The following is a 26701-nucleotide window of genomic DNA, read 5'->3' on the forward strand; positions in this document are numbered from 1 at the left end:
TGTACATTGGATCGTTTCATCACGCATCACGCATCAAATCATTCAGCTCGGTCATCCCCCGATTACCACAACGATGAGACTGAACGAGTTCCCGGCTCTTCCGATATATGAAATCCTATATCTGAATGCCAACTTCGCAATTCGGAGAAGCCGCCGGTTCCTCATTCTCGCGCTCGGATCTCTATAGCGGATGATCAAATATGGCTCAACTTCATTCTTTGTGTGAATTCCGTCAAATTCGGACAGGTGACCTATACATTGAGCTTCTGAATAGGGAAACATGGTCATACATGTACAATCCAAAAGAGTACGTCTTATCTACAACTGCTCTCTCCCTCTCCGCTTTTGTAAAGAACTAAGACGATAAAGCTGCTAAGTCCTGTAAATAAACGATATCGAAGAATTCGTCCAAAATTTGAATTTTCCCTTCTTGGTCAAAATCAATCATGTATACGTATTCTGCTGAGAGGACTTTGCCAGAAACATGTTCCGGTCGTCCGTGAAGCTGTACATAGCCATGTATATGATCAGCATGATTGACACGGATTTATCGGAATTGAAAAGATGGACTCACATGGACTACGATGGATGATTGCCTTCAATCACTTTCATTGGGTTCTCAGTGTTGAACTATTTTACCATTGATCAGATATCGGCATCGCCCCTGCTTCTTTCTTGAGATTGCTTGGAGATGGGATTTCCATATACAGGAAAACTTACATTCCATCTTTTGATGCTGGTTAAAGCTTTGATAGCTTCTACAAATTGAGTCTTACTGTGTCCCTCAGGTCTACCCAGTCCCCCTAATCGCTCAGGATGAGGTCTGTGAAGAAAAAAATCAGCTCAATGATCCCACTTCAGTCCATATGACAATCAACTTACCTCCAGAGAAAATCTTCGGCAAGGTCTGAAGCGGCTTCATCGATTCGTCTATTAGATATCGCAGAAGCGAATGCCAGGGCTGTTGTACGATATGAGCTCATTCTGCTGTACACCTTGATTGATATTAGTGGTTTGGGTGACTGCTGTAATTACTTGAGGATGGCTCTGAGTGTGTTAGTGAATTCATGAGTTAAACAAGCAAAGTAAGCGTTACTTTTCATCTGTTTATATACCTGATCTTCACGACTTTTACAGGAAGGGCGCTGAGTAAGATCCATCTCATCGCTGACCAATTCATTCACTTGACTTGGACATTCACGGGGGATCTTTGTAATCTGCTGAGTTACGACTACTCATACCGCTCAACGGAGATATCTCCTTGAACCCAGGAACGTTTTCGACATTCCTTATCAACCCCATACATCAATTGGATTACATAAGATTATTATACATGAATCAATCAGCTGATCATTCCAACGGGATTAAGGTGTCAAGCTGAATGAGGGGAGGAACATATAAGGAACTTGTGCTGGGCGAATCATTACGTAATACACTCTGTTCAGCAATAAAGCTATGATGATACAGCGCGTTGAATCGTGTCGCAAGCGTCGTTGAAGATGTCCTACTTGATCATTATCAGCCTATCTTGCATCCAGTCATTGTTCTGACAGACAGAAATATACTCTTCAGCTACGAGTCACTAGTGACACTCGTCTACGAACCCGATTCCACCTAGACTTTCATCTTCACCAAGCAAAACACTCTCCGACTTCGTTTAACCTCTCTCCTCCAGCCGATCAAGTAAGATGTCAGGTCCAGGAAGTGGTGGTGCTTACTCGTGAGTGCAGTATCTGGCAGGGGATATTTTAAGCTCTCCTGTGATATTGAAGCAGATGGCAGAGCTGATATGTCAATGGGTGTAGCTTCTCCCTTACTACTTTCTCTCCTTCTGGAAAGTTGGTTCAAATTGAACATGCGTTAGCTGCTGTATCAGGAGGTACGACCTCGTTAGGTATCAAAGGTGAGTAGACCTTCTGCATCTCTACTTCGAAGCGATGATGCACTCAAGTCGACAATCCACTATGATCAAAGCTGATTTCCTTCGATTCCTCACGCTTCAATAGCAACAAACGGAATAGTATTAGCAACCGAAAAGAAATCACCTTCATTATTACTCGACACATCAGCACTTGAAAAAGTAGCACCTATATGTCCTAACATAGGTTTCGTGTATTCAGGAATGGGTCCTGATTTCCGTCTCTTAGTTTCCAAAGCAAGGAAAATCGCTCAAGCTTATTGGAAAGTTTATGGTGAATATCCACCTACTAAAGTACTTGTACAAGAAGTCGCCGGTGTCATGCAGAAAGCTACTCAATCTGGGTAAGTGGATTTCCAAATCTTTGCTTCAGGGTCGTGGAACGTTTGGTAGTACAAGACAGTGAAGGGAAGATGGAGATCGTTGATTCGACATTGAGAGGATTTGGCAGATCAAGTTGAATACTGGGGCATACTTGGGAGAATCTCGCTGACACTTCAACATTTCATAGTGGTGTAAGACCATATGGTATCTCCTTACTTATCGCAGGATGGGATTCTCACAGAGGTCAATCGTTGTGGCAAATTGATCCATCAGGTTCTTACTGGGCTTGGAAAGCAAGTGCGATTGGAAAGAACATGGTCAACGCGAAGACTTTCTTGGAGAAGAGGTGAGTGTCTGCATGCAGTGATTGATACGCATACCGTGGCGATTTATAACGCATCGGAATCATGCTAAATCATCTCCCACCTAGATACAACGACGACCTCTCACTCGAAGATGCTATCCACACAGCCCTCTTAACTCTCAAAGAAGGTTTCGAAGGTCAAATGACCGAACAAACGATCGAGATCGGAGTAGTCACGGTCCCTACAGCTGAGCAAATGGCGGAAAAGCCAGGAGAGAGATTACCTGCTACATTTAGAAAGTTGACAGAAAATGAAGTAAAGGATTATTTGTCTTTATAGGTTGAATGGGAAGGCAGTAAGGCTGTAGAAGAGATGTATACATATGAAAGCATTTACACCAATGCGATATATCTTGGAAACGCCAGGTATGAGTTAGGCCAACTCATCGTCCATCAGGAGGTCCATGGAAGGTGCACAATGACGAAGCTTGATTGAGATCATTTCCATATGTATACCAGATGACAGTTATCGGCTTATGAATTACATGTCCATTTCTTCCATTTCTTCCTTTCCTTCACACACCACTAGTCGTTAATTCTCCCTAGGCCTTCTTGGCACCCCTGCTAGGTGGTTTTCTGGTACCTTCAGTGGGTTCCTTGGGGGTCCTATACATGCGTGTTAGAAGCTTATACCGGTACCCTTATATTGAATTAACTCACTTGGCTTTCTTGCTAGTAGGTTTCTCGGTCTTTTCTACTTTCTGACTCTCCGCTTCTCTCTTATCACCTGCATCGGCCTCTTCAGTTGTCTTTTTAGGTTCAGACTTCTTACTGGCAGGTTTAGCAGATTTGGGCTTAGCGTCTTCCTTGGACACCGGTTTGTCTGTTTTCTCGGAGACTGGGTTTTCAGATTTCTTGGATACTGGTTTGTCTGCTTTTGTAGTAGAAGCAGGTTTCTCAGTCTTTTTCGATACTGGTTTCTCAGTTTTCTTTGATGCTGGCTTTTCAGCTTTCTTAGAAGCGGGCTTCTCGGTTTTCTTGGAAGCAGGTTTTTTAGGTTGTTCAGATTTGGAAAGAGTCTTCATTGGATCGTGACCCTATTCGATGTGTCTGGTAGTCAGCCTTGCTCTACAAGTAGGTGGCCCAGACGGGTGGGCCAGACGAACACAGGGCGGAAAGAGAAGAGTTGCTTACCCAATTCTTCAAGCTTCTTGTAGATTTAGTCTTCTCCAACTCCTCTGGAGTCTTGGTTTCTTTCAATTTACCTTCTTGTGCTAAATGTCTTTTACAATATGAGACTACTCTTCTCATATGCTCAACATCTTCTTCTGTGTATTTGGATGGATCCTATTACGGTTGCAGACAAGAAGGGTCAGCAATCAGTTCCAATCGTTCGACTCCATATACATCCCACCATAGCCTTCCACACTTTCCTCTGATTGGCACTTCTCCCTGCCTAACTTGTTCCCATCCCGCCCCTTCCAGTTCACGATTCCTCTTTCCCCATGGTTGTGACTTTCCCTCTGGTAACGACTTTTACTGCTTCTCGGCGCCCATCTCCGATATGCCATCCATTCTGATCCATTCAGAAGGACGAATCACAGTAAAGTAAAGAGTTTTATGCACTTGCCTGATCAGGATTTCTCGTCAAGATATCGACGATTTTCCTACCGGATTCATGACCTATTGATTCACCTGAACCATCTTCTTTTGTAAAACCAGTAGTCTCTGAACCTTCTGTTTTGAGATACGTCTCCAGCTCATCAGCTGTCATATTGACGATTTCTGTACATGTCATCTCCGAAAATTAGCTCTACGACCTGGGCAATGTGTCGGAAAAAAGGCTGCGTGCAAGACGCACCATTGAAATCTGCTATGACGTCTTGTTCTGATTTCATGATTTCCTTGATTGTTTGCAGCGAGTGTTAGTTTGGATAAATTGATAAAGGGGATGGTAAGATGGAAATGGAAGGTTGTTGTCAACCAATCCTGTTCATATATGCATATGCGAGTTTACATCATCTGACCTTTCAATAAAGTGACTAACTACAGTAGTAGTAACTGTCGTCATATCAATCCACCTTGCCTAAAACGGGGGATCAACAAACAAAAGAATCAGAACAAAGTACGTAACAAGTGATCGGAACAGAAGATATTTGGGAACCAAAGTGCCACATTCACACCTCTTTCATTTGACTCACTGTTTTATATACTCCCACCCTATATCAGTGCTTCAGCTATTTCCATGTCTCAACCATCTTTCCTCGTGTATTTCCATCCTGACATTACATCCAGACTATACATCTTACATCTTACATCTTTCCTCTCATCGTCACGTATCGCGCCTGGGCTCTCTCTCACACGACCAGTACAAGTAAAATCAGAAGAATCATTTCAAAATGGCCAATTTAGGTGTTCCAGTGAAACTTCTCCATGAATCTTTAGGTCATATCGTAACCGTAGAGTTGAAGACTGGTGAGGTGAGTACAGCGTTTCATGTTGATCAAACATCGCAACGGCATGTAGAAGCCAGGTATCCGATCACTGATGCCCCTCTTGATGGGCGCTATTTAGATGTACAGAGGGAAATTGATGGAAGGTGAGTGTTCCTCTTGGTCAAAGATAACTTGAGATGCTTTACTGACGAAATGCTATATTGTCTTCCTCTTTCTTTCCGTTTCCGTCAATCCGTATCTGGAATGACCATCTCACCATCCTTGCAAATTGTCTGGAATGGACACACTTGTGCAATATGACTTACTCGTAAACTCGTCACGAATCAACAGCCGAAGATTCATTAAATATCTCCCTTCGAGAAATAACCGTTACAGCTCGTGATGGACGTGTGTCGCAATTGGAACAAGTGTATATCAGAGGTAGTATGGTGAGTCATCACTGCTGCAGAATATCACCAAGGAAAGATGCAGACTTTATCCATGTTGCGGATGAAGAAGCTGGACGAGACATAGCCTCTGCTGAAGGACCCCAGCTGACTCACTTTTCTAGATTCGATTCGTTATCGTTCCTGATCTTTTAGCCAATGCACCCATGTGAGTGTCCTCTTTAGCGGTCAATATGACGTCGGACATCGTGGAACAATCCCCCCGAATTTGTTGCTGACATGTATCCTACAGGTTCAAGAGAGTAGGACCCAACGCGATGAGAGGAAGGGGTATTGGAGCAGCTAGAGGAAGAGCTACTATCCAAAGGGGTAAGCCTATCGTCCTCCTAGTATACAGTGAACATCCAGCTGATACCACATCATAGCCAATGCTCGACGTGGTACGACAAGGACCAACCAAGGTGTCAGACGATAGATGGTGTGTGAGGGTATTAGATTTTGGGCGAAGCGGAGAAATATATATCATCTGGTAACATCGATGACATAATTTCGACCAAAGAACTGTATAAGCCAACTTCGAATCAACCAAAAAAGGTATGCATGAATGCCTGATCTGAAGCAGTGAAGTCTGGTCGTTGGTCAGTCGTGACTATAGCCGCAATGTCAAAACTATGGATTCCTTTCAGTTTCCAGGAAAGCAGCAGAAGACCTTCTTTGCATCACCGCGGATGTACCTGATGGGTACACGCTGCTATTTGTTCGTACATACGAAATACAGGACGCGATGTTCCTTTGCATTACGTCTTATGTGCATACAACATAACCGTCACATAAGCTTCAAGACGACACAGTAGGTACCAAAACCGCAGCAAATAAAGCTTAATCTAGTTCATCACTTTCTTCTTCGTCCTCATCACCATACTCCTCTTCCTCTTGTTCCAATTCATTCTGATAATGGATCAAAGTGGCCAGTAAGTTCTTAGCACTTTCGTTACCATTCCCTTTTTCCTGTTTCAACAATTCCTTTAAATCATTCGAAGCTTCATGATATCTTTTCATCCCTTTTCTAGCTAAAGCTCTTTGGTACAAAGCTTTTTGATTTTTGGGATCTTTCAGCAAAAGGTAATTACAATCGATTTCAGCTTTCTCATGTTGACCTAGATTGTTCAATGCTATTGCTCTATTTGAATAGTAGACTGTTTTTTTACCGTCTAAAGAGATTGCTCGGGTGTATGATCGGACTGCTAATGAATGTTGTTTATCGTTTGAAAAGTCATTTCCCTGTCGTATCACAAAGCGATCAGTTTCGGTCAGGCATCTCTTTTTGCGATTCAAATTTACTTTCTTACGCTCCTTTCCACCTAGCTCTTCTGCCCATTTATCCATACAATTCTGCCAAGCTCTCAATTCGGCGGGATCGTCACGTCGAGACACAGAAGGTTCAGCTATCCGTCTATACAAAGCGACTGGATGTACACGTTGTAGTTCGTCGATGTCTTTGGCGTATGCTGGATAAGAAAACGGCGAAGCTGCCATTGATATCTGATGGAGCAGCTGAGGATATCACGAGTCAATGAGAATAAAATACAACTCATAAATCCAGATGTGGTCACTCACCTTGACAAAATGCCTGAAAGTCAGAACGATAGCTGTATTCCTTTGACTCGGTTCTTCCTCGGTCCATTCTTTAGGTAAGTATACGATTGCTTTTTTGCTATTCTTCTCTGACGCCGAATTGTTCGACTTTGGCACAGTTCCATTGGGATTAACGATCATTTTCCTCAGTTTACCACCTCTACCTTTGGCTACTTTTATTTTCCCACCTTTACCACCACCACCATTCGGTATGTTCTTCGGTGGTATTCCATCTTCCAAAATAGTCTCATCCGGTAGATCGATACCTTCTAAAGCTAAGGACGAGTTTGTTGAAGGACCATACCGACTTTCAACAGCAGGATCATTTGCGCCCATCTCCTTCAATCTCCATCTTAGATGTTCCTCGACAGCTAACACATCTGTCATTTGTGGATGTGGAAATATATTTGGTCCTTTGGTAATTTTATCTAACGAAGAATTTTGTATAAATCCTTTACCTTTCGGCAAATTGACTTGGTCAGATTGTTTTCTCCTCAAACTATCTTGTCTCGCTTTTGCTTGTTGTTCGTTTTCAATTTTACCTAACCAACCATTTGCTACTTTTGTATTTTTCAATTCGAATGGTAATAGACTGATTGGACCGCGTCTAGATGCTGAAGCTTGATCAAAACAATTTAAACAGGTTGTCAATTGACATAGACATGCACCATGATCATCTTCTTCTTCAGGTATGCCATGATGATAACTCAAATTATGAAAACAAACACCATCTCTGAACAGAGTGGTCGTTGCATTAGGTGCCGGCGTAGGTGTGGGTAGTGATAATGGTGATAGTTTATGTGGATTCGAAGGTCCAGGTTCAGCATGGGGTCTTGATCCAGATAACCTTTTCTCTAGTTCTTCATATAGTAGATGTAACATTTGCGATTGGAACAAGTGATCTAGCCCTTGTCCACCGTATACAATTTTTCTCCTCAAGAACGTTGGAGTCGATCCAATCATTATCAAGTGAATTATCAAGTTCGGTAATGTGTGTGTAAATAAATGATGAAATGCTTCTTGCCTATATGCAATTTCATCAGAGCAGCTCCTGGTGCTTTACATATCGTCACTCACCAACATTGCTCAACCCAGCAATCGTATTCCTTCCTAAGTACCATTCCCATATCTTCCACAAACTGATCCATCTCTTTCTCGGTGAATCTACTCAACCTTTCACTTGCATGTCTATTCTTTTCTTGCCATGCTCTACCATCTTGGCACCTAACTACGCCCACTCCAATTCCATTCGGTTGATGACCATGTCCGTTCCCTTTGGTACTCTGTTTCTCTTTGTGGTTGATTACAGGATCTTGATGTCTCCCTTGACCTGAAATTTGGATAGAAGGTAATGAAGGTGGAGGTGCGGGTTGTCTATAAGCTGAAGCTGCATGGGCTAATGCTTGTGGTGAAGGGAAATTAGGTGGCAAGCCCGTTATGCTGGTCGTTGTCGTCGTGGTAGTAGTGACTGCGTTTAGAAACGGAGATAAGGAGCGTGATTGAGTCGCTAGACGTTCAGTCAAAGCGTGTAATGAAGCTGTCGCTGTTGTTTGATTTGACATCGAATTATGGTGTTAGAAATGGGTTTATATTTTTGACAAAAACATGTATGATAATTCTGCTACCTTTCAGATGACCTAGACAGTATATATGTTGATATTGATATAGTGTTGCAAGACAATGATTATTTTGACAGAGCTGAGAGAGAGAGACAGAAGATATATAAATGTTGATATAAAACACGAAATATCGACTGAAGTTGGTACTTCCCATATATATCGCTTATCACTTATGCTTCGTGATCTAAAGGTGCTTACGTAACGAATCTAATGCTGTATTAAATAACACGTGTAAATTATCTACCTCACCAACGCGGGATATCACAACATTAAAAAAGCACTTTCATATCCTGCTTGTTGTTTGTTGTCGTTAAATTGACTCTTCCTCAATCCACATTTGTGAAAATCGTCGCCATCAAGCATCCCTACCTCTACTGAATTAGTGATCTGCTTAGCTAATCAAGGAACCTCGCTACAAAATGGTATACAACGGAGGTATGTCTTCTTCTGACGCGCACTCCAAGCCCTTCGCGTGTCGGTTTACCGCCAAACTAATATTGGTGTTTTCCCATTTAGACGAAGTGTCAGCACTCGTGGTGGATTTCGGATCATACACCACTCGAGCTGGATATGCAGGAGAAGATTGCCCTAGAATAGTCACACCGTCCTTTTATGGATACACCGAAACGTCAGAAGGCGAGTCATCGAATACCAATGGGACTGGAGGTGAAGATGTGGTCATGGATGGGGAACAAGAGAAGACTGTAGGGAACACACAGCAAAAGACAAGAAAGTATTATGTCGGCGACGATGGCGTTGGAGTGTGGAGACAGGGAATGGAAGTTGGAAATTTCATGCAAGATGGTGTCGGTGAGTCTCAACAACCTGTCTTGGGATGTCGAATGAAAATTGCTTGCTTGCCAATTCGACATTGACGATTTGTCCAAATGTTATCTAGTAAACGATCCGGAACCAGCATCAAGATTGTTGGACCACATTTTGCACGACCGACTTGGTGTAGATCCAACCGAACATCCTCTGATGATCACTGAACCAGCATGGAATACCCCCAAAGCGAGAGAATTGATGACAGAAATGGTGTTTGAAGGAGAGAAGATGCCAGCGTTGTATTTCGGTTCAGCAGGTGTATTATCCGCGTAAGTGAACGTGTTCCGTGCGGTAAGGAATCTACTCACTCATCTCATGAACCGTCGGATAGCTTCGCAGCTGGCAAACCTACTGCGTTAGTACTAGATGTGGGATACGCAAATAGTAGCGCTGTACCTATAGTAGATGGATATGCTCTCCGTGCCGGTGAGCTGCATAATTCGGTTAATATCGTACGGAAGCTGACGATGTATCGCAGGCACAATGAGACAACCTTTAGGATCACAATTATTGATATCTCAACTTCATTCTCACTTCAAGAATCCATCCTCAACTAGGAGTTTCCCATTATCACTTTCATCGAGACATTTAATTCAGAAACGAGATCCACAACCTGATCCAGGATTACAACCAAAACCTCTCTTCCGTGAGGACAGATTATCAAATACAACTGAATCATGGAGATCATGGAGTGAAAATGGTGTAATCGAACAGTGGAAAGAATCATGTACGGAAATCGTTAATTATAAGGGGTTTGACTTCCAAACTGCGAAAGATCTGCCTCAGGTCTTGTACGAATTCCCAGATGGCTATCATCAGTATTTCGGTGAAGAAAGATACAGGTTTACAGAGATGTTGTTTGATCCAAAGAATTATTTCAACCAGGTGGGTCACCAATTCCCTCTTATTTAGTATGTATATGGGGTAACGCTGAATGTTATGGGACTATATAGTCAATCGAACCTCCTGCTACTCTCAGAGCAACGACCAATACCGACCATTCCCACTCACTCAAAGATCTAGTATCACTTTCGCAATTGGTGCACGACAGTATCATGTCATGCGATGTGGATGTCAGAGCAGCGTTATTGCAGAATATCGTCGTGGTGGGCAACACATCATTAACAAGAGGGTTGATAGAGCGATTGGACGTTGAATTAGCCGCCTTGATGCCTAGTGTGAGTGCAGCTAGAGGCTGTGTTCTTCTTCGATGCCATAGCTGACGCTCTTCACCCTGCTATAGCAAAAGATCAAGATCCACTCGCCAACTATTCCATTCGAGAGGAAATACGCTTCCTGGGTAGGAGGTTCAGTCTTAGCTAGTTTGGGCACTTTCCATCAATTGTGGGTCACGAAAGATGAATACGAAGAGCATGGAATGAATATCGTACATCAACGTGAGTTTTTTGGGCTATACATCCGAAACAAAGCTAACGATTGTTTGTCAATAGGATGTAAGTAGTACGGGACAAGATGATACATTATATGCATACATATTGTACAGACACTACGTCGTCATGATATTGCCCTGCCTTTGCGTTTTGTTGCCGCCCCTCCCCTCCCTTGCCTGCCCTTGCCTTTGCCATTGCCTGCTCTGCCATCTTCCTCATCCCCCCTTTACCCCTTCGGCAATAGTCGTTTCTCGCATTGTTAGTAGTGCGCTGTTCGATCGTCTGTACATCTTATGATAATACAATAATCCTCTCGGATCCGCTTGTGATTGTAGTGCACCGTCTTATCGAGCTCGCTTGGATTGAGCGGAACAGGGTTTACCTCTGGGGGAAATTGCACTTCACTGAACCCGCCTCTCTCAAACGCTACAACCTAATCAGTATAAAAGGTCAAGTCATTGGGAAAATTTACTCACATGTGTAGAAATTCTCAAGCCAAGAATCCTTTATCGTGTAACACATATTGTGTCTCTTGATGACAATGTGATCAAACGGATAATGCTAATTTCCATCCCGTGACATCCAGTCAACACTGAAGGTTTCGTGAAATGTGCTGAACTCACCTTTTCCACCCTCGGTAAGTGAGTATCGTAGTCAGTGGAGAAAGAGTCGTCGAAAGTGGTTGGACTAATTGGTCTATTCGTGCTGCGAAGGATGGAGTTGTCATTGTGTTCTTCGCTGTTCCCATCACTGTCTTCGTCGCGGGATCTATGGCTAGTGTTGCGAGTATGACTCCTGAACCATATGGCGGACACGAGACCTCGAATCAGCTCTCCTTCAAAGTTCCAGCCGCCTTGAACTTCGAAATCTTGATCATCGTCAAAGTTTCCTACATGACAACAATGGGGAGGAATTGGTACATCAGGATACTGGCCTAGTAAGATGCGGACCTAGTCATCCTTTATTAGCCACATCCAACGGTAGATTACTTACTTGCCGTCTCAAAAGATGGATTAATTCACGCGCCAAGTGGATCGCAGCGATGAAGATATGCCTATGGAAGTCATTTGGATTCGGATTCGAGCGATCGGCTTTCGCTTTGACCAATCGTTCTACAAACTATTTTAAAAAGTGTTAGGATCTGTAGAGGGTCTCGAGGCACTCACAAATCGGTTCAGGTAAATGACTCTTTCATTGGCACGAAGGTATTTTTGGCTTTTCATGGAGTGAAATTGAGCATGCATTCCGAGAGTCTTTTTTGACCATTTGTTGCTCAGACAGATTGCGATCTTGAAATCTGCCAATACACGGCGAACAGCAGGCTCCACGAGGTCGTGAGGATGATCATTGCCCGAGATTATACGAGTAACGATGGGTATAGCAATTGGATGAATGATGAGGTTCTCAGCTATCTTGAGCAGCTCTTCTACAACTTTTTCACATGCAAACCCGACTGGTTCATGGAATCGCTGAGGACGCTGTTGGTATTCGTCATACCTACCATGGAACACTACCAAAAGTGGAGCAGGGTTGAGTGGCGGAAATGGATCGTCGATTAGATCACGGGGAGAGACGGTGGACGTAGTTGAGAAGGATGCCATTTTGGATGCTTGAGACAGATAGATGGTCTGGTCTTGAGAACAGCGAGGATGAGGATGAGGAAGTGAAAGTGATGAACATGATATTAGAAGACAGAAAGTCAGTATATAGTGGGAAGAATTGACCTACCAGGATCGACTCGATAAACAAGGTTGCTCCCCTTCGAACTGTCTCACTCTGAATCATGAAATAAGGTACATGTTTTCGAGCATCATCGCATCGAGATCCATGTGTGTATCACGTCTCGCCATATCCAGAGGTGATTGATCATGCTATATGCATAATATTTGTATATATTTGGCCAATCCAATACGTTTTAGTGGTGTGTTATACAGTACTGTATGCCTCAAAAAGTTTGACGCATAAATCATACAGTAGCGTTGTGGCGAACAAAATGCGTCAAACATATGGGAACATACAATAGATGATGACTTACTCTCTCACTTGCTTTCGACCCTGTCTACCTCCACGTATAAACAATATTTCTGCATCACCCAGCTGCTTCTAGTCGAATGATCTTGTATACTGCTCCGACAAGAGGCTGCTCAGCTTCTCGCAGACTGACCAAGCTGGACTGGATCGTCTTACCTGATCGCAAAGTCGTTTGATATCTTCATCGTCGAGATGGGAATAACCTCCTTCTTCTGTGACAGATCTATGTTTTACACCCAAATCGTCAGCTACGGTAAATCCTAGCCTTTCATTGCGACAAGATTTTTTTCATATTGGCTTGCTCTTCAAATTCAATGGAGAGGACTCGAATCTCATTGTTGACAATACCTTCTTGTGCGAACCGAAACCATTCTTCATCTGAAGATGGCCATCTAACATGAAAACAAATACACTCGGCCCTCGAGTTTTAGCCAGATTTTTGCTCGCCTCACTTATACTCTCTGTGAACGTGACTCTGATATCTTTGTTGTACTCGAGTATGTTGCAAAAAGGTATAAAAGCTCCTCCCTAAGAATGTTGTAAGAGTCCGATGTTCGCTTTGATTGGCAAGGGTTTCAAAGGTCGAATTCGATAAAGATACAATCGATCCAAGAAGCTGACCCACCATGTCAGTTGAGATCGAATCAAACTCGCTGCTTTTAGCTAGGGAGAACCTAGATATCTGGGTTGTTCTATGGCACTCGGGCTGACGCACCGCCATGACATGGTACTTTGTGGAACAACATGATGAGGGGAACCGTCACAAAGAGAACAACTTTATTTGATTTTATAAATTTTGTCCGTATTTTGCGTCGCCTTTGCCATTTGACAATGAAATTTGATGCATCTGTTTAGGGCGTATAGATGAGCATGTATTTTTCTTTGATTGATGGTTGTCAAGATTGTTCGCGCCACGATCATGTCTCATTTCGCCGTCATCTCCGAAACATCCAGTCCATCAAATCAACAGATTGTCGTTAGCGAAGAGAACATGGTTGTAATGCACGGCACTAAAACAGTATTTGAAGCAACATGGTTGTAATGCATGGCACTAAAACAGTATTTGAAGCTGAACTTTTTCGAAATGCATCCATAGATCGATGTGCTCACTCTTAATCTCATTCATCTTTATTCTACATTCACCAATATGGTAACCGCTCGCCCTGTCATATCCGCCTTTTTCGGATGTGTCAAACCTACTGTCCGAGCGAGGCCCATGCTTTTGACATCCTACCAGACCGTCCGTTCATTATGGAATATACTCCACAGAAAGGAAGAAATCGACGACTACAAACACGCTCTCGAGATACTGAAAGAAGAGAAAGCTGCTTCGCGAGGTAAAGCCAAAACGATCTCGCATGTGCAACCAGCATTCCCTCGACTCCCAATCATCTTGGACCCCACTAAACCAGAAGAAAAGCTTCCATTCTTCCATTACCAACACTGTCCTTGTCCTCCTCAAGTGATATACACTTCAGATTCCGCTGAAGCGAATGAACATCTTTCTCGACTCCAGGGCAATGTACTCGGATTTGATCTCGAATGGCCGCCGTTCATCCTTGAGAACAGAGCTGCTATGATCCAACTGTGTGATGAGAACTTGGTAGTCTTGATTCATATTGGGAAAGATGGCGGTAAGCTCTCCGAATCTATATTGTCTCCAGGATTCCTCTAAATAGTACTCGTGACTGTAGAAATCCCTAGTAAAGCTATCGAGCTCCTCCGGGACCCCAAAATCAACAAAGTCGGCGTTTTCATTGGAGGAGACATGAAGAAACTTATTCGTGATTTCCCTCATCTTTTCGATGATCCCAATTTACCCAAACCAGCATCAATTTTGGAACTTTCTCGACTCGTACGTCTCGTCGACCCGGAGTGGAGAGGTCCAGGGAAGAGGATGATCAGTCTTGCTGAACAGTGCGAGCATTACTTGGACAAGGTTCTGGACAAAGATGATAATCTTAGAAAAGGGAATTGGGCTGGTGAATTGGACCATGCTGCTATCGATTGTGAGTGGCAATGCTGATGAGAAGGGGTTGACCGAGATTGTTGATTTAGATGCTGCAAACGATGTCTACTCGTCTATCCTGATATACCACAAGCTTATCTCAATCTCAAAAGCCAAAGACTTAAAATTCGATCATAAACCTCTTTTAGTCGATCTAGATCCTCCTTCCAAACCGAAAAGAGACCGATTCCCTACGGTGCAAGAGATTGAAGCTAAACGACTTGCTGGGCCCACAAAACACATTATAGCCGGGGAGGAATTTTTCTTATCATGGGATCGAACAAAGCCCACCCCAGCGATAATGAAAGCTTTCGAAGCGTTTTTGAGCGGTAGGAGTATTCCAGAGTATGCTAATGAAAGGGGGATCAAAGAGATCACGGTCAAGTAAGTTCTTGAAAATTGGGTGAAGAATGGCCGATGAAATTTGTTATAATAGGATGTACATTTGCGAGGCTGTCAAAGCAGTTGGCGTCAATGCTTTATCAGCCGAGGATCAGTACCGATTCTTCGAGGAAGCCTGGATAGGTCGACCGAGAATGTAGTCAAGTGGACCTGTCTAGGGAATGCTTTGATCTGTATCTCAGGGTCATGTGAGAAATGATACAGTCAGCGGCTTATGTACATTAGTTTCGTCAACGTATCTGCCGGTCACTACTGGCCTTGCCACTGGGTATGCTCTCCCTGCGTTCTACTGGAGACTAGATCTGCAGTCCTTTTCACTAGATGCATTCACTGTACATTCCGTTCACAATTACGAGAATCGCGCTTTCTGACGCATCACAGATTGAGTGGAAGGAATGATATTAATGTCAAGTTTCTTTTCCACTCCGATACGTCTAATTTCGTTATAAATCAACTTTGAGGCGTAAACGTCATTTGCAGCGTCTGCTCACATCACATCAGTACCACGTTTCTGATTGCAAGACACCACTTACAGGCAATTTGGGACTCGTTTAATTCGCCAGACCAACAACCTGTATGAGACCTCGATCCTTTCCGTAAGTTCTCGGCGAGATACCGCCGACAAAGCGCTGCTAGAGCTATTCGGGTCCCGTCTTTTGGCCAGGCTAGAGGGTCGATAGCTCGAGCAATATCCGATAAATCGACGAGTCCAGAAGGCACCAGTGGGCTTCTCACTTCTCTCGCTTGAATTGTTGAATTATGCCTTTTCGAGATTGACTTATCATGCGGTTCCTGAATCACCAAGAAGGGTATGTGGTTGCAAAGAGTTGAGTGTGAAGCTACCAGTCGCTTGCAATCATCCTGTATAGCCGCGCCCACTTTCATGATCTGAGGGTTCATCAATATTCCTAAAGCCCTTTGTGGTACTCGTCCAGGAGTGTCTGCCATAAATTGTGTCAGCGATCTTCACTAGCTTAGCCTACATTTAGTCCCATTCGATTGTATACTGTACCGCTCACCTCCGTATCTGCATAAATGAACAAGGACGATCAATTTATCGTCACAAAATTGCAATAATGCAGGGACCGGCCGATGTGTTATCACGCCAGCTGGGTTCGCTCTCTTCTTCTGTACATACTCCACGTCAAATCCCAGGACGTTCCCGCTGAGACGCTTCAACAGGTGATTTGCCTCTGCTTCACTGTGAGTGTAGCACATCTCGGGAGCAGGGTAGTGATGAAGATAGTGAAAGACCGGGCATGAGTTACCTGAAGCTGGAAATACTTCCTCAGTACTTCAGGCGGATATACAAGGAAGACCACGTACCCCTTGCAGCTGACGATATTGGCGTATGACAGAGCTGATCAGGCTTATTGATTGACTTGGACGACGCCAGAGAAGCACTGTAACGGTTGTTTAGTCTGTTGGCGATTCTTGGAATTCGCCTTCGCATCGAAACCTGCCTCGAGAACATCGAGATTTGACGTCGAGAATGGTTAGTCAACCGTAAGCGTTAGTTTGATGACTGGGAGAATGAAGGAACACTAAGTGGGCAGAAAAGCGGCTTATATAATTCATGGAAATCAGAATCTGGGCGAATCGTTTTGAGAATAGATCACGAACCTTCTTTTGCGCCACTCTGAACCTATTTTCATGTCGGGTTCCTCATTCTTATTATCTAGCGGATGACGACGCTTCTAATCACAGCAGCGGCCCAACTCCCATATCATCCTCACTGAGTGGACTACAAGGTTCGCTTATTGCGATAGGGCACGAACTCACTTAAGAAGCACATCAGCTCCTTGCATGGCTCAGCCTACTGGGTATAATATGAAAACTATTCGAATGATTCCTCTTCATTTCACTTTCATCAGATGTGGTAGACAGCTGAGAGATGTTTCGCTGCATCCCGACAAAGACTGGTTTCGCCCAAGAGCGATGTCTCGCACTCACTCGTCTCGTTGAAGCTTATTTCAACTTTCCAAATCTCAGAAGACGTCCTAGTCAATTCGCCCCCCCGGTCAATGCAATTCCTGTATTTGACTATTCCAGATGTGAACCCAAGCCTGAATTGGTCTACACTAGAACAGAAGAGGAAGCCAATATCCAACTCACAAGACTTGTTGGTCCTGTTTTAGGATTCGATGTGGAGTATGTCCAACTTCCGGATTACTGCGATCAACATCCTGCTTTACTTCAATTCTGCGATGAACACTTGATCGTCTTGGTCCAACTTCCTATCTTCCAGGACAGAAGTGCGTTTGCCCAGCTTACGTATGGGTACCAAAGCTGATTCATTTTGTCAGACACGCCAATTCCATCCAAAGCTATCGAGATTTTGTGCGACAAATCGATTTATAAAACAGGTGCCAACATCTACTCAGATATCATCAGATTGGTCAACATGTATCATGGCCAGTTTCGTCCTCCTCGAATGTTATCGAATCATTTGCCAGTCTGTTCAGTCATGGACGACACCCCAGTTGAGGAAGGCGATAGGATCATGATAGAGGAGGCGAAGAGACCCAGAGCACATGTTCCGGTCTGCCTTCTGGAATTAGCCTGTTTAGCTGCCAATTACTACAATCCCTTCAGCTCTTGGAGAGGATTGCAGATTAGCTTGAAAGCTTTATGTGCCAGACATATAGGCAAGAGGTTAAGGAAAGGAGGCAATTGCCATCAAGGGCAATGGACGGACAGCCTAACTAAAAAACAAAAGAATTGTAAGTTGCCACTTCAATCACCGCTCTTTACTGTTTACTGAGAATCTATAGACGCCGCCAACGACGTTTACGCTTCTTTTCTCATTTACTCGGAGCTCAAGAAGGTTTCAATGCAGAAAGGCTGCCCTTTCGACCTTCACAAAGCTTCTAAGGAGCTTCCTTTTTGCTACACCATGCCAAAAGAAGATGGGTGTCTTTCTCGGTCTCCTACATCTAGCCACCGAATATGTGATCGAAATTTGCCTATCGAAATCCTTCGCGATGAATTGAACCTGAATAAAATGCTAAGAGGCGAAAACAGCAGTACCTGGCTATTTCGAGGATCTGTCTGTTTCACACTAATGTAAAGATTGTAACGCGTGCTGGAGCACCGGGGTCGTAAAAGCATAAGTATCTGATACGATTATCATTGAGAATACCTAGATGGTGTCATTGCGAGAAAGCATATCTCCATTAATCTTTACTCAACCACTTCCTCACTCTCGCTTCCACTACTCGCTGTAGGGTCGAATTCTTCCTTCAACACCTTATACAGCTCCTTGTTTCTCTTCCATGTATATGTTTGTCTAGTAACCTCGTCCCACAATCTTCTCCTCTGTTCCTTTGACAAGAAGTCCGCTCCAAGGATCTGCAAAGCATTACATATATATCCTCTGCCACAGCGTCAGTAACAAGTGCACAATAAGGTGACATTAACTCACTCAGCAGTAGCAAGCTTGATTCCCTTCCTTTCTGCAACCGATGCAATAGTCACTCCTCCAACGAAATCATTTAGTGCACTCAGTTGCGCAGGAGTGGGAGGTCTGACCCCACCTTGTAGCGTCACAGATTTGTCACCGATTTGAAGGTGTGCACCGAACGCATCTTTACTTCCTATAGGTCTAGTACCATTCGTGACCGGTTTGACAAGAGAACCAAATGATTCTACTACTGACAAGTATTTGTTCAGATCTAATGGGAAATCGTTCTCCTTCGCTATTGAGCGGAGTTTATTAAATATCTGTAGAGACGCATAAACATCATTTGCAGCGTCTATCCGATATTTAATTAGCCCCGTGTTTTTATGGAAAGAAGTGGACTTACAATCTTTCTGTTTCTGATCTAAGACACCAGTCCAATCTCCCTTTCTCACATCTTTATCTTTATCTAATTCCTTTTCCAGATACCATTTAGATAAATTTGACAGAGAGATCAAGCCACCACCGGGGCCGGTTCCGATTGAATCTACTGCTCTGGCAAGGAGTGAAAGCTCGAATAAGCCTTTTAAGCCTATATCGTTAGAAGGCGATATTGTAGTAGGAGGAGACGGCCGAGGAGGTATGAAATGATCTGGGAAGTCTCGAAGTAGTTTTTGGCCATCTCCTCTGACTTGGACTCCGAGTTTATATATCGAAGGTGAACGAAGTATCTCAATTGCTTTACTGGGTATATCTGAGAGATTGATTGGGAAGATCAGTTCTTTATTCTCTCGTTAAACGAGACACTCACCCATCTTCTCGCCTAGATGGACCAGAACGACTAGTTTCTCATCACAGAATTGCATCAGTGCTGTCCTTCCCTGACCTATATCGTATTTCCTCGTTGTCTCATTCCAAGTCATAGCTATTCTCTTCTCAACGTAACTACCGTCTTTCTGTAAGATCCTATGTCTTCCACCTGGTGGCCATTCAAGATCGAACCCTAACACATCGCCTTTCAAACACGATAGTAAGTCATTCGCTTCTTCAATGGAAGAGGTGTAAGCTACTTGTGGAGCAGGTGTATATTGTGAGTAATGAAATATAGGTAAATTGGATGGACGAGGGAGTGTTGCTGTCGGTTTACTGGCGTTCCGCTTATATGATATTGGTTCTTTTGCTATCTGATTGGGAACAGGTATAGTAGCAGGAGTTACTAATGGTTTTCTAGATTTGGGTTTGGAGAATGACATCTTCTCAATTTCATCAGCTAAATAATCTAATTCTTTATCCCTCTTCAACTTTTGGTCGTGATTTTGATTTTGATTTTGATTTTGACTTTGATTTTGTTGACTTGATGGAGGGAAAGATAATTCAGATGACTGACTTTCAGTCACGGACGGCTGAGAGCTCGTACTCGCTTCTGTACTCGAGTAGTGTGCAACGTATCTAGGTTGACTGGGAGTGGGCACACTTCTTGCTCGATTGAAGAATGGATGTATTGGTTTTTGCGATCCACCTTGAGATGAAGTGTAGGCTGCACGGGGAAGAGGTGATGTATATTGAGGGACTGCTCTGGGGCGCGGAAGATTTGGAGAAGAAGAGAAAACGACAGGAGAGGGCGAAATTGAGGGAGATGGTGAGGACGACGAGATAGATATGGGAGAAGTTGATGAACCAACTTTTACACCTCGAGGTGTCTGAGGCTTCCCCCTATCCACACCGTTATCAACAATAAGCAAAATCCTATAAAACTATGAGTGTAGCTTACCTTGAACGGAATGGTGTAGGTTCAGAAGTGAACACAGTCTTCCCTTCCCAGATCCCTATACCTAAATCCAAGTCATCCAAGAGACTTTTCGTATTTTTACCAGATTGATTTCCGTCTGAGTTTGACATATCGCTATATTGACGTTTGAACAGGGGACTGTATCCTTGAATGCTAGTCGTACAAGATGATGCAGCTCGTAAGCTGAAAGGTCTAGGCATCTGCCATGGTTGTCTGACGAAAAGAGAAGAACAATTATAGCTAAACTTCATGAAATTCAGTTGACTGATGATCGAATGACCATGAGACATGTTTGTTTGGTTCCGGCGGGATGATGATATCACCAAAGAGCGTGTTGTATGAAGGCTTATGATGGAAAGCATACGAGGTGATCACATCAAAGCACTTTACATATGTATGCATTTATATCTATTTCCCAGAGTGAATGGTAACATAGTGCAATGATATACACTTCAACACCTCGTCACACCACTGAAATGGCGCCGATGACATACGCACAGACCCCCCCACCTTCCTCCTTGAGAGTACAATGAAACACTGTATCGCATGCACTTATGATACCCTTCACTCCTCACTCATCTCCTCATCTTCATCCTTGTCCTCGTTATCACCATCAATCAGAGCTTTCCATTCCTTCTCTAAGAACCTCTCGACGTCCTCATCTTCCCTGACCTCCCTCTTGACCACTTCAATCACGTCAAATGCTTCTCTCCCTTTACCTCTTGTTCCTAACAATACCGCGGCGTACGATAATACAGCTTGAGCCTTTTCGTATGGTGTTTTACATACTGATCGCCATGCTGTGTACATCTTCTTGAGATCGATTGAATCCACTTTGATTTCTGGGACATTCAGTCCCTTGAAAACGATGTTGAACGTGTTGAAAGTAGGTTGATATCCCTTCACTTTACTCAGTATGTCATGGACTGATTGTCGAGATTTGAGACATGAGATGATATAATATCCGACTATATCAGAATGTAAACCTGGAATATTCGCTCCTGATTTCATCGATTCTTTCAATATCGATTTCCATCTCTTCTCGTCTGCTTCGGCGTCCCTTGTGACCTGGGCATTTTCCCAATCCAGCCATAGCTTCCATATCGATCGGACTTGTTCCCTGTCATCATCAGACAGGTTTGATACCGTTACGGTCCGAGCTGCCTCCTCACAAATCTTGCAGATGAAGTCTACGTCGGTTGAGTGATGTGTTTCTGCTGACAGATGGTATAATTGGATGGAAGGATTTGTAGGGTAGATTGTTGCGTACGACCGAGCGATAGACACGTCGGGTGCGGACGACGACAAGAGAGCTAGATGAGCGAGAAGAAGGGTTACAGGTGGTTGAAGGGAAGGTTTTGTGAGTGATGCCAATATTGTAGAAAGGTATTCTCGCTGTAACGATTAAATTGTCATTTTCTATAAGGATAACGCATCGTTCAGCTGACTTACGAGCTCTACATTATCATCAAACCGTCTGATCTGTCCTATCAACCATAATCCCGCGCTCTCCAACCATGCCTTATTCCCTTTATTACTCTTCACAGATTTTCTAATTTCCTTCCCTATTTTACCTAATTCTTCGACCAATTCTACTCCACTCAATACGATATCGCCCTCCGCTAGACTGTTGTGTTCAGGATCATACGGTCTGTCATACAGGCCTTTTACCAAAATCAATAATCTAGCTTCGGCAGCGACTGCATCATCTCCTTGAGATATACTCTCGGATTCCTCGTAAATCACTGACAGACATTTTGTTCTTAATGGAGAAGGATACTTCCTCAGCATGTTCAATAGGCCCTTCCTGTATTCCATGCCGTTTTCACTTGAAGAAGGGACCGATTCAAGAGAAGAATTTAAAGCGTGAATGACTAATTGACCAGCTAAAATTGATTTTCTTGCATCTTCACCTTCTGGACCAAAAGCACCTTCTCCACCTTTCAAAGCTTCTTGATCCCCTTCAAATCCTTCTTCTGGTATGACCTCTTCACCTTCCTTGATACCTAATAACTTCCATCTACGTCTCAAAGCTTCCACCCAGCCTAATTCGAGCTTGACATATTCCCTCCATAGGTCGATTGATTGAGGTAATAGACGTAATCCTATCAAAAGGGTTGTACGAGCAGGATCAATACCTTCTATTGCGAATGCAGGTGGTTCATTGGAAGTCGCAGATGGTAGATCAAGTTTTGACGTTGAAGGGATGGATTCTCGAGGGAAGGGCGATGCGGGATGAAGGTGATAATAGGTTTGCAGGAGGTATAGGGTTGATGATGTGGGATGATGTTGCAGAGCGCTTTCGCCGTGAACCGTCAGCAAGGACTTACTTCATGTCTCAGAAAAAATGCTCACTTGGTAAGACCCTTCCCAACAACCTTCCTCATACCTTCTCTGCTTGCGTATTCAACATAAGCTAACCAAGTAGCCAAATCCCCGGGGAATTTAACGGTAGCTCTTTTGAGTATGTACAACGTTCTTCGTGGTAATGAGTATGTAGAAGCAGATGGTGGTGGCGGGTTAAGGTGGTACTCTACAACATGAGTAAGTCAGTCATTCACGTCGACCGTCCCGGTGTTGATACTCACTCAGCTTCTTCCATCTTACTTTCCTCAATCTCTCGAGGTTGATTTCGTATTCAGCATATTTGAAGAAATCTTCTTTTCGAGTCACCCGTCTGATCAAAGATGTTTCAAATGCAGTTCGTTTCTTGGTGATGTGATTGATCTCGCTCTGTGATTCAAGTAGATTTAGCTGCGAGCTACGAACACCTCACAGTTGTAAGAAGCAGAACGGTAAAACACATACCTTTGTGAATAAACCTTTTTCATACAAATCTTTGAGCTCTGGCAAAGTAGCTTCAAGTTGAAATTGAACTTTATCCATCGTATAGGTTCTCTATCTTTGATGTTGGTAGTTTCCCAAGGTAGAAGTGAGATGTAGCGGATAACCAGAGACTCAAGTCAGGCTGTAACGAGTAAAGTTGACAACTACAACTTGCAATAACAATAAATCACTTAACTTCTCAGATTTCAACTTTTTTTCTTGATGAATGATTTCAGGTTACGTAATAGATATTCCCACTTTTTTTCTTACTGCACCAAACGATTTCATCTGAAAATACAGACTTCTTAGTTATTCTTCCATAATCAAACGGCAAGCTATTCTCGTCCACCTCAATCACAGTTGACTCGTGCCTTCTATCAAAGATGAACTCCTCCTCTGTGCGCCAAGCGGCGTCGCGGTCGACCCGATCATTATCATCCAAAGCTGGACCTTCCTCATCAACTTATCCACCTAAAAAATCCAACGGACGTACATTACCTTCATCAACACTTCGATCCTTGATATCGTTACATCACTCTTCCGCAGGGTTCTTACATGATCCATCTGAACTAAACGTAGGATTCGATAATACATTTCGACATACTAAGGGAGAACCTTTCTTCAGGGGATATTACGATTTCACATCAAGTATAACATTTAATCAATCACTACATCCTCCAGGAGGAATGGAAAATTTAGTTGAAAAGCCAAAATCATCAGAAGCTAGAGGAATGGATTTAAAAGGTAGAACAATCTTACCTGCCGAAAACGTTCAAAAGACATTCAAGAAAGTAGAAGAATTATGGAGTCAACGTGTCACCAATAATAGGAAAGACGAACAGTTTTTATCGGATAGGGAGTTGAGAGTACAAGAAGCTCTGTATGGTACTTGGGAAAGAGGTGGTACAGGGATGGAAAAAACTGAACCTTCATTAGAAGGCGTGTTAGAATTCGTAGAAGCAAAAGGGAAGAGCATAAGTGAATATGCGAGTGAATGGGAGAAGAGAGATGAGTTGACAAAGAAGGAGGATGGAACGGAGGATGGGTTATAGGATACTACTTCACATTCGAACAAGGGAACAAACAAATATCCCTTGAGTGTGACTAGTAGCTTGATCATTATTGATAGGCATTGAATCAGTAAAAGACCAGGGACAAGTTCTCACTACATAGTCTTTCAGGCCATTCAGCATTATGCATATATATTCGCATTTCATACGTCCCACTCTATTCGCTTCACCTGCTACGCTGAACTTGCTGTTGTTGCACTCTCTTATCACCTTTCTCCATTCTGGCTCTTAATTTAGCTTGTCTCTTGGACTCTTTCTCTTCAGGTTGAGCGGCAGCACCGTCTTGAGCTTGGCCTGCAGCACCTGTTTGAGCCTGACCAGGTTGTTTGGACCCGAAGATTCCAGGGAGGAACATTGCTAGGATAGGTCGAATAGTCGAGAATAGTTTATATCCTCCAAATGCAGGGACCTAATTTCCACGGCATCGAAGAGTGTCAGTACCAATATCCTTAATACTCAGTCATGATGGTGACTCACCAAGAGGGAGAACCACCAAATCCAATCACCTAATATTGCTGAGCCGAGAGTACATATCCAAGTCATATATATCCTATGTATATGTCTCAACGTCAATCATCACTCGGTAAATCCTTCGCTCATACATCTCTCGTTTTCCATCATATCCCCCTTCAAAAAGGGTACTCACAAATCCCAACCTAATTCAACAACTCCCTTGCCACCTAGATCCTCTCCGACTCTGACCTGGCCTGAGCCAGGTCTGGAGGGAGTACCGATAGTCTTGAACCAATTCCAAGTGACCACTGTAGCTCCAAATGAAATCACATGCAAGAAGATGACGAATTTTCGAGGGAGGAGATGCCGGGATGTGAACAAGGAAAGAATCAGTCGGATTGCAGGTGCGAGGGTCTATCACCAACGTATACGTTTAATATGTATTCTGAAAATGTTCCATGTATACCGCGTATTCACAGACTCACGTTCACGATTATCAATCCTAGTTGGAGATTCTTCAGAGCTGTTTCGTTAGCAGAAGCTATTCGTTTAGAGGAAGCGTTTGCCTGAATGCACAAGAATTCCATTAGCATTCCGTCTTTCCATATCTTTCAAGTTTCATCTTTCAAGTTTCTGACTATGGGGAGGATACTGGCTTACCATCTTAACAGTAGTGAGGATCTGATCTTGATGAAATGAAATTGAAAAGCAGTTGTGTTGAATGTCAAATTGCACTTTGGACATGTCTCGTTCATTGGAATTGGGATAGCGGGTGGAGGTGGTCCGTGCGTCAAAGTCAAGCAGAATTTACAGAGTTTCGACCAGATATGTTTGATTCCTGCTTCTTTCCACGTATCGAGTACATCGTCTACGACACTGTCTCAACATCAACCCATCATACAACATCATCGATAGCTTACTCTGGAATGCGAATATCCCCTTACATTTATAAATCATCTTCATCTTCCTCAAGATGGATAGCCCGTCAAACCCGCGATCCATATGTGAAATCTCGAATAACAGGGGACTCTTCGACTCCTTTGTATAGATCAAGATCTTCTTTCAAACTCTTATCCATGGCGAGCAAATACCCCATATTGTCTAGATCATCTACCAGGACAGTAGTGGATCTTGGTGCAGCTCCTGGAGGTTGGTCACAAGTGGCTTCTCATCTACTAAAAGGTAAAACCAACTCGAAAATATTCGCTTTGGATATATTAGGTATGGAACCTATTCCAGGCGTGGACATCATCAAAGGAGATTTCTTAAGTGACCAAGTAAGAAAAGAGCTATCGTACCAAGTGGGAGAAGGGAATGAAGAAGAGGTAGAAGTGGATTGCGTATTAAGTGATATGATGGCTCCGATGACTGGAAATAGAACGAGAGATGTTGGATTAAGTTTAGATTTATGTGCAGCAGCTACTGTTTTCGCTAGAGACGTATTGAAAACAGCAGATGGACCAGAGAGGAGAGAAGGTGGAAAGACAGTTTGGCCAGGTGGGAATTTGGTGTAAGTGTTATTATACCTCCTTTCTTGACTTGTGAAAATATCGTTCGCAATATGTCTACATTGATTTGCAGAGCTGATGATGTTTATTAATCGTATCATGCAGAATCAAGTTTTTCGCTCATCCAGATATGGATGAATTTCGATCACTAGAGCTAGATCCGTGGTTTGGGAAAGTGGTGGTGGAAAAACCGAAAGAATCCAGAGCGGGTGAGTCTAGTCTCCAAGTGGCAGATCAAAGCGGAAAATTAACGAAGATTGTAGAATCAAGCGAAGCATATTGGGTCTGTTTGGGGTTCAAAGGTGATCCACAACTGTTTCAATAGTATAAATGGTTCAACACATGATATTGCA

At 43.3% G+C, this 26701-nt stretch overlaps 14 protein-coding genes across 14 annotated transcripts; 7 read left to right on the forward strand and 7 right to left on the reverse strand.

The window, feature by feature from the left end:
* Positions 1 to 355: 355 nt before the first annotated feature.
* Positions 356 to 983, reverse strand: IL334_004359 (uncharacterized protein; the record flags this gene model as incomplete). The annotated part of the gene is made up of 4 exons (XM_062936077.1): positions 356 to 505; positions 607 to 630; positions 721 to 823; positions 883 to 983. The coding sequence occupies 4 exons, from the start codon at positions 981 to 983 to the stop codon at positions 356 to 358; spliced, it is 378 nt and encodes a 125-aa protein (XP_062792128.1).
* A 705-nt stretch (positions 984 to 1688) lies between these two features.
* Positions 1689 to 2886, forward strand: IL334_004360 (uncharacterized protein; the record flags this gene model as incomplete). The annotated part of the gene is made up of 5 exons (XM_062936078.1): positions 1689 to 1720; positions 1806 to 1903; positions 2007 to 2262; positions 2430 to 2588; positions 2673 to 2886. The coding sequence occupies 5 exons, from the start codon at positions 1689 to 1691 to the stop codon at positions 2884 to 2886; spliced, it is 759 nt and encodes a 252-aa protein (XP_062792129.1).
* A 262-nt stretch (positions 2887 to 3148) lies between these two features.
* Positions 3149 to 4444, reverse strand: IL334_004361 (uncharacterized protein; the record flags this gene model as incomplete). Its single annotated transcript, XM_062936079.1, has 5 exons — positions 3149 to 3212; positions 3267 to 3643; positions 3741 to 3893; positions 4177 to 4331; positions 4408 to 4444. 5 exons carry the CDS (start codon positions 4442 to 4444, stop codon positions 3149 to 3151), a joined length of 786 nt encoding a protein of 261 aa, XP_062792130.1.
* A 501-nt stretch (positions 4445 to 4945) lies between these two features.
* Positions 4946 to 5863, forward strand: IL334_004362 (uncharacterized protein; the record flags this gene model as incomplete). The annotated part of the gene is made up of 6 exons (XM_062936080.1): positions 4946 to 5026; positions 5121 to 5145; positions 5333 to 5430; positions 5553 to 5596; positions 5681 to 5757; positions 5814 to 5863. The coding sequence occupies 6 exons, from the start codon at positions 4946 to 4948 to the stop codon at positions 5861 to 5863; spliced, it is 375 nt and encodes a 124-aa protein (XP_062792131.1).
* A 404-nt stretch (positions 5864 to 6267) lies between these two features.
* On the reverse strand, positions 6268 to 8585 carry IL334_004363 (uncharacterized protein; the record flags this gene model as incomplete). The annotated part of the gene is made up of 4 exons (XM_062936081.1): positions 6268 to 6669; positions 6730 to 6942; positions 7006 to 8047; positions 8101 to 8585. The coding sequence occupies 4 exons, from the start codon at positions 8583 to 8585 to the stop codon at positions 6268 to 6270; spliced, it is 2142 nt and encodes a 713-aa protein (XP_062792132.1).
* A 476-nt stretch (positions 8586 to 9061) lies between these two features.
* On the forward strand, positions 9062 to 10932 carry IL334_004364 (uncharacterized protein; the record flags this gene model as incomplete). Its single annotated transcript, XM_062936082.1, has 8 exons — positions 9062 to 9077; positions 9159 to 9452; positions 9541 to 9739; positions 9802 to 9896; positions 9949 to 10355; positions 10424 to 10648; positions 10714 to 10867; positions 10922 to 10932. 8 exons carry the CDS (start codon positions 9062 to 9064, stop codon positions 10930 to 10932), a joined length of 1401 nt encoding a protein of 466 aa, XP_062792133.1.
* A 188-nt stretch (positions 10933 to 11120) lies between these two features.
* On the reverse strand, positions 11121 to 12462 carry IL334_004365 (uncharacterized protein; the record flags this gene model as incomplete). Its single annotated transcript, XM_062936083.1, has 5 exons — positions 11121 to 11287; positions 11338 to 11422; positions 11485 to 11811; positions 11855 to 11980; positions 12028 to 12462. The coding sequence occupies 5 exons, from the start codon at positions 12460 to 12462 to the stop codon at positions 11121 to 11123; spliced, it is 1140 nt and encodes a 379-aa protein (XP_062792134.1).
* Positions 12463 to 14039: 1577 nt separating this feature from the next.
* On the forward strand, positions 14040 to 15442 carry IL334_004366 (uncharacterized protein; the record flags this gene model as incomplete). The annotated part of the gene is made up of 4 exons (XM_062936084.1): positions 14040 to 14526; positions 14587 to 14901; positions 14951 to 15284; positions 15337 to 15442. The coding sequence occupies 4 exons, from the start codon at positions 14040 to 14042 to the stop codon at positions 15440 to 15442; spliced, it is 1242 nt and encodes a 413-aa protein (XP_062792135.1).
* Positions 15443 to 17196: 1754 nt separating this feature from the next.
* On the forward strand, positions 17197 to 18372 carry IL334_004367 (uncharacterized protein; the record flags this gene model as incomplete). Its single annotated transcript, XM_062936085.1, has 3 exons — positions 17197 to 17557; positions 17609 to 18025; positions 18077 to 18372. 3 exons carry the CDS (start codon positions 17197 to 17199, stop codon positions 18370 to 18372), a joined length of 1074 nt encoding a protein of 357 aa, XP_062792136.1.
* Positions 18373 to 18485: 113 nt separating this feature from the next.
* On the reverse strand, positions 18486 to 20601 carry IL334_004368 (uncharacterized protein; the record flags this gene model as incomplete). The annotated part of the gene is made up of 5 exons (XM_062936086.1): positions 18486 to 18678; positions 18727 to 19057; positions 19109 to 19456; positions 19514 to 20415; positions 20474 to 20601. The coding sequence occupies 5 exons, from the start codon at positions 20599 to 20601 to the stop codon at positions 18486 to 18488; spliced, it is 1902 nt and encodes a 633-aa protein (XP_062792137.1).
* A 454-nt stretch (positions 20602 to 21055) lies between these two features.
* Positions 21056 to 23377, reverse strand: IL334_004369 (uncharacterized protein; the record flags this gene model as incomplete). Its single annotated transcript, XM_062936087.1, has 5 exons — positions 21056 to 21886; positions 21944 to 22790; positions 22847 to 23024; positions 23080 to 23224; positions 23300 to 23377. The coding sequence occupies 5 exons, from the start codon at positions 23375 to 23377 to the stop codon at positions 21056 to 21058; spliced, it is 2079 nt and encodes a 692-aa protein (XP_062792138.1).
* A 323-nt stretch (positions 23378 to 23700) lies between these two features.
* On the forward strand, positions 23701 to 24369 carry IL334_004370 (uncharacterized protein; the record flags this gene model as incomplete). Its single annotated transcript, XM_062936088.1, has 1 exon — positions 23701 to 24369. The coding sequence occupies one exon, from the start codon at positions 23701 to 23703 to the stop codon at positions 24367 to 24369; it is 669 nt and encodes a 222-aa protein (XP_062792139.1).
* A 184-nt stretch (positions 24370 to 24553) lies between these two features.
* On the reverse strand, positions 24554 to 25503 carry IL334_004371 (uncharacterized protein; the record flags this gene model as incomplete). The annotated part of the gene is made up of 5 exons (XM_062936089.1): positions 24554 to 24796; positions 24865 to 24937; positions 25034 to 25254; positions 25326 to 25406; positions 25501 to 25503. 5 exons carry the CDS (start codon positions 25501 to 25503, stop codon positions 24554 to 24556), a joined length of 621 nt encoding a protein of 206 aa, XP_062792140.1.
* A 263-nt stretch (positions 25504 to 25766) lies between these two features.
* Positions 25767 to 26673, forward strand: IL334_004372 (ribosomal RNA large subunit methyltransferase J; the record flags this gene model as incomplete). The annotated part of the gene is made up of 3 exons (XM_062936090.1): positions 25767 to 26350; positions 26454 to 26557; positions 26612 to 26673. The coding sequence occupies 3 exons, from the start codon at positions 25767 to 25769 to the stop codon at positions 26671 to 26673; spliced, it is 750 nt and encodes a 249-aa protein (XP_062792141.1).
* Positions 26674 to 26701: the final 28 nt, after the last annotated feature.

The sequence above is a fragment of the Kwoniella shivajii genome, chromosome 5 (assembly GCF_035658355.1).
Source record: "Kwoniella shivajii chromosome 5, complete sequence".
In the NCBI taxonomy this organism is placed as follows: Eukaryota; Fungi; Basidiomycota; class Tremellomycetes; order Tremellales; family Cryptococcaceae; genus Kwoniella; species Kwoniella shivajii.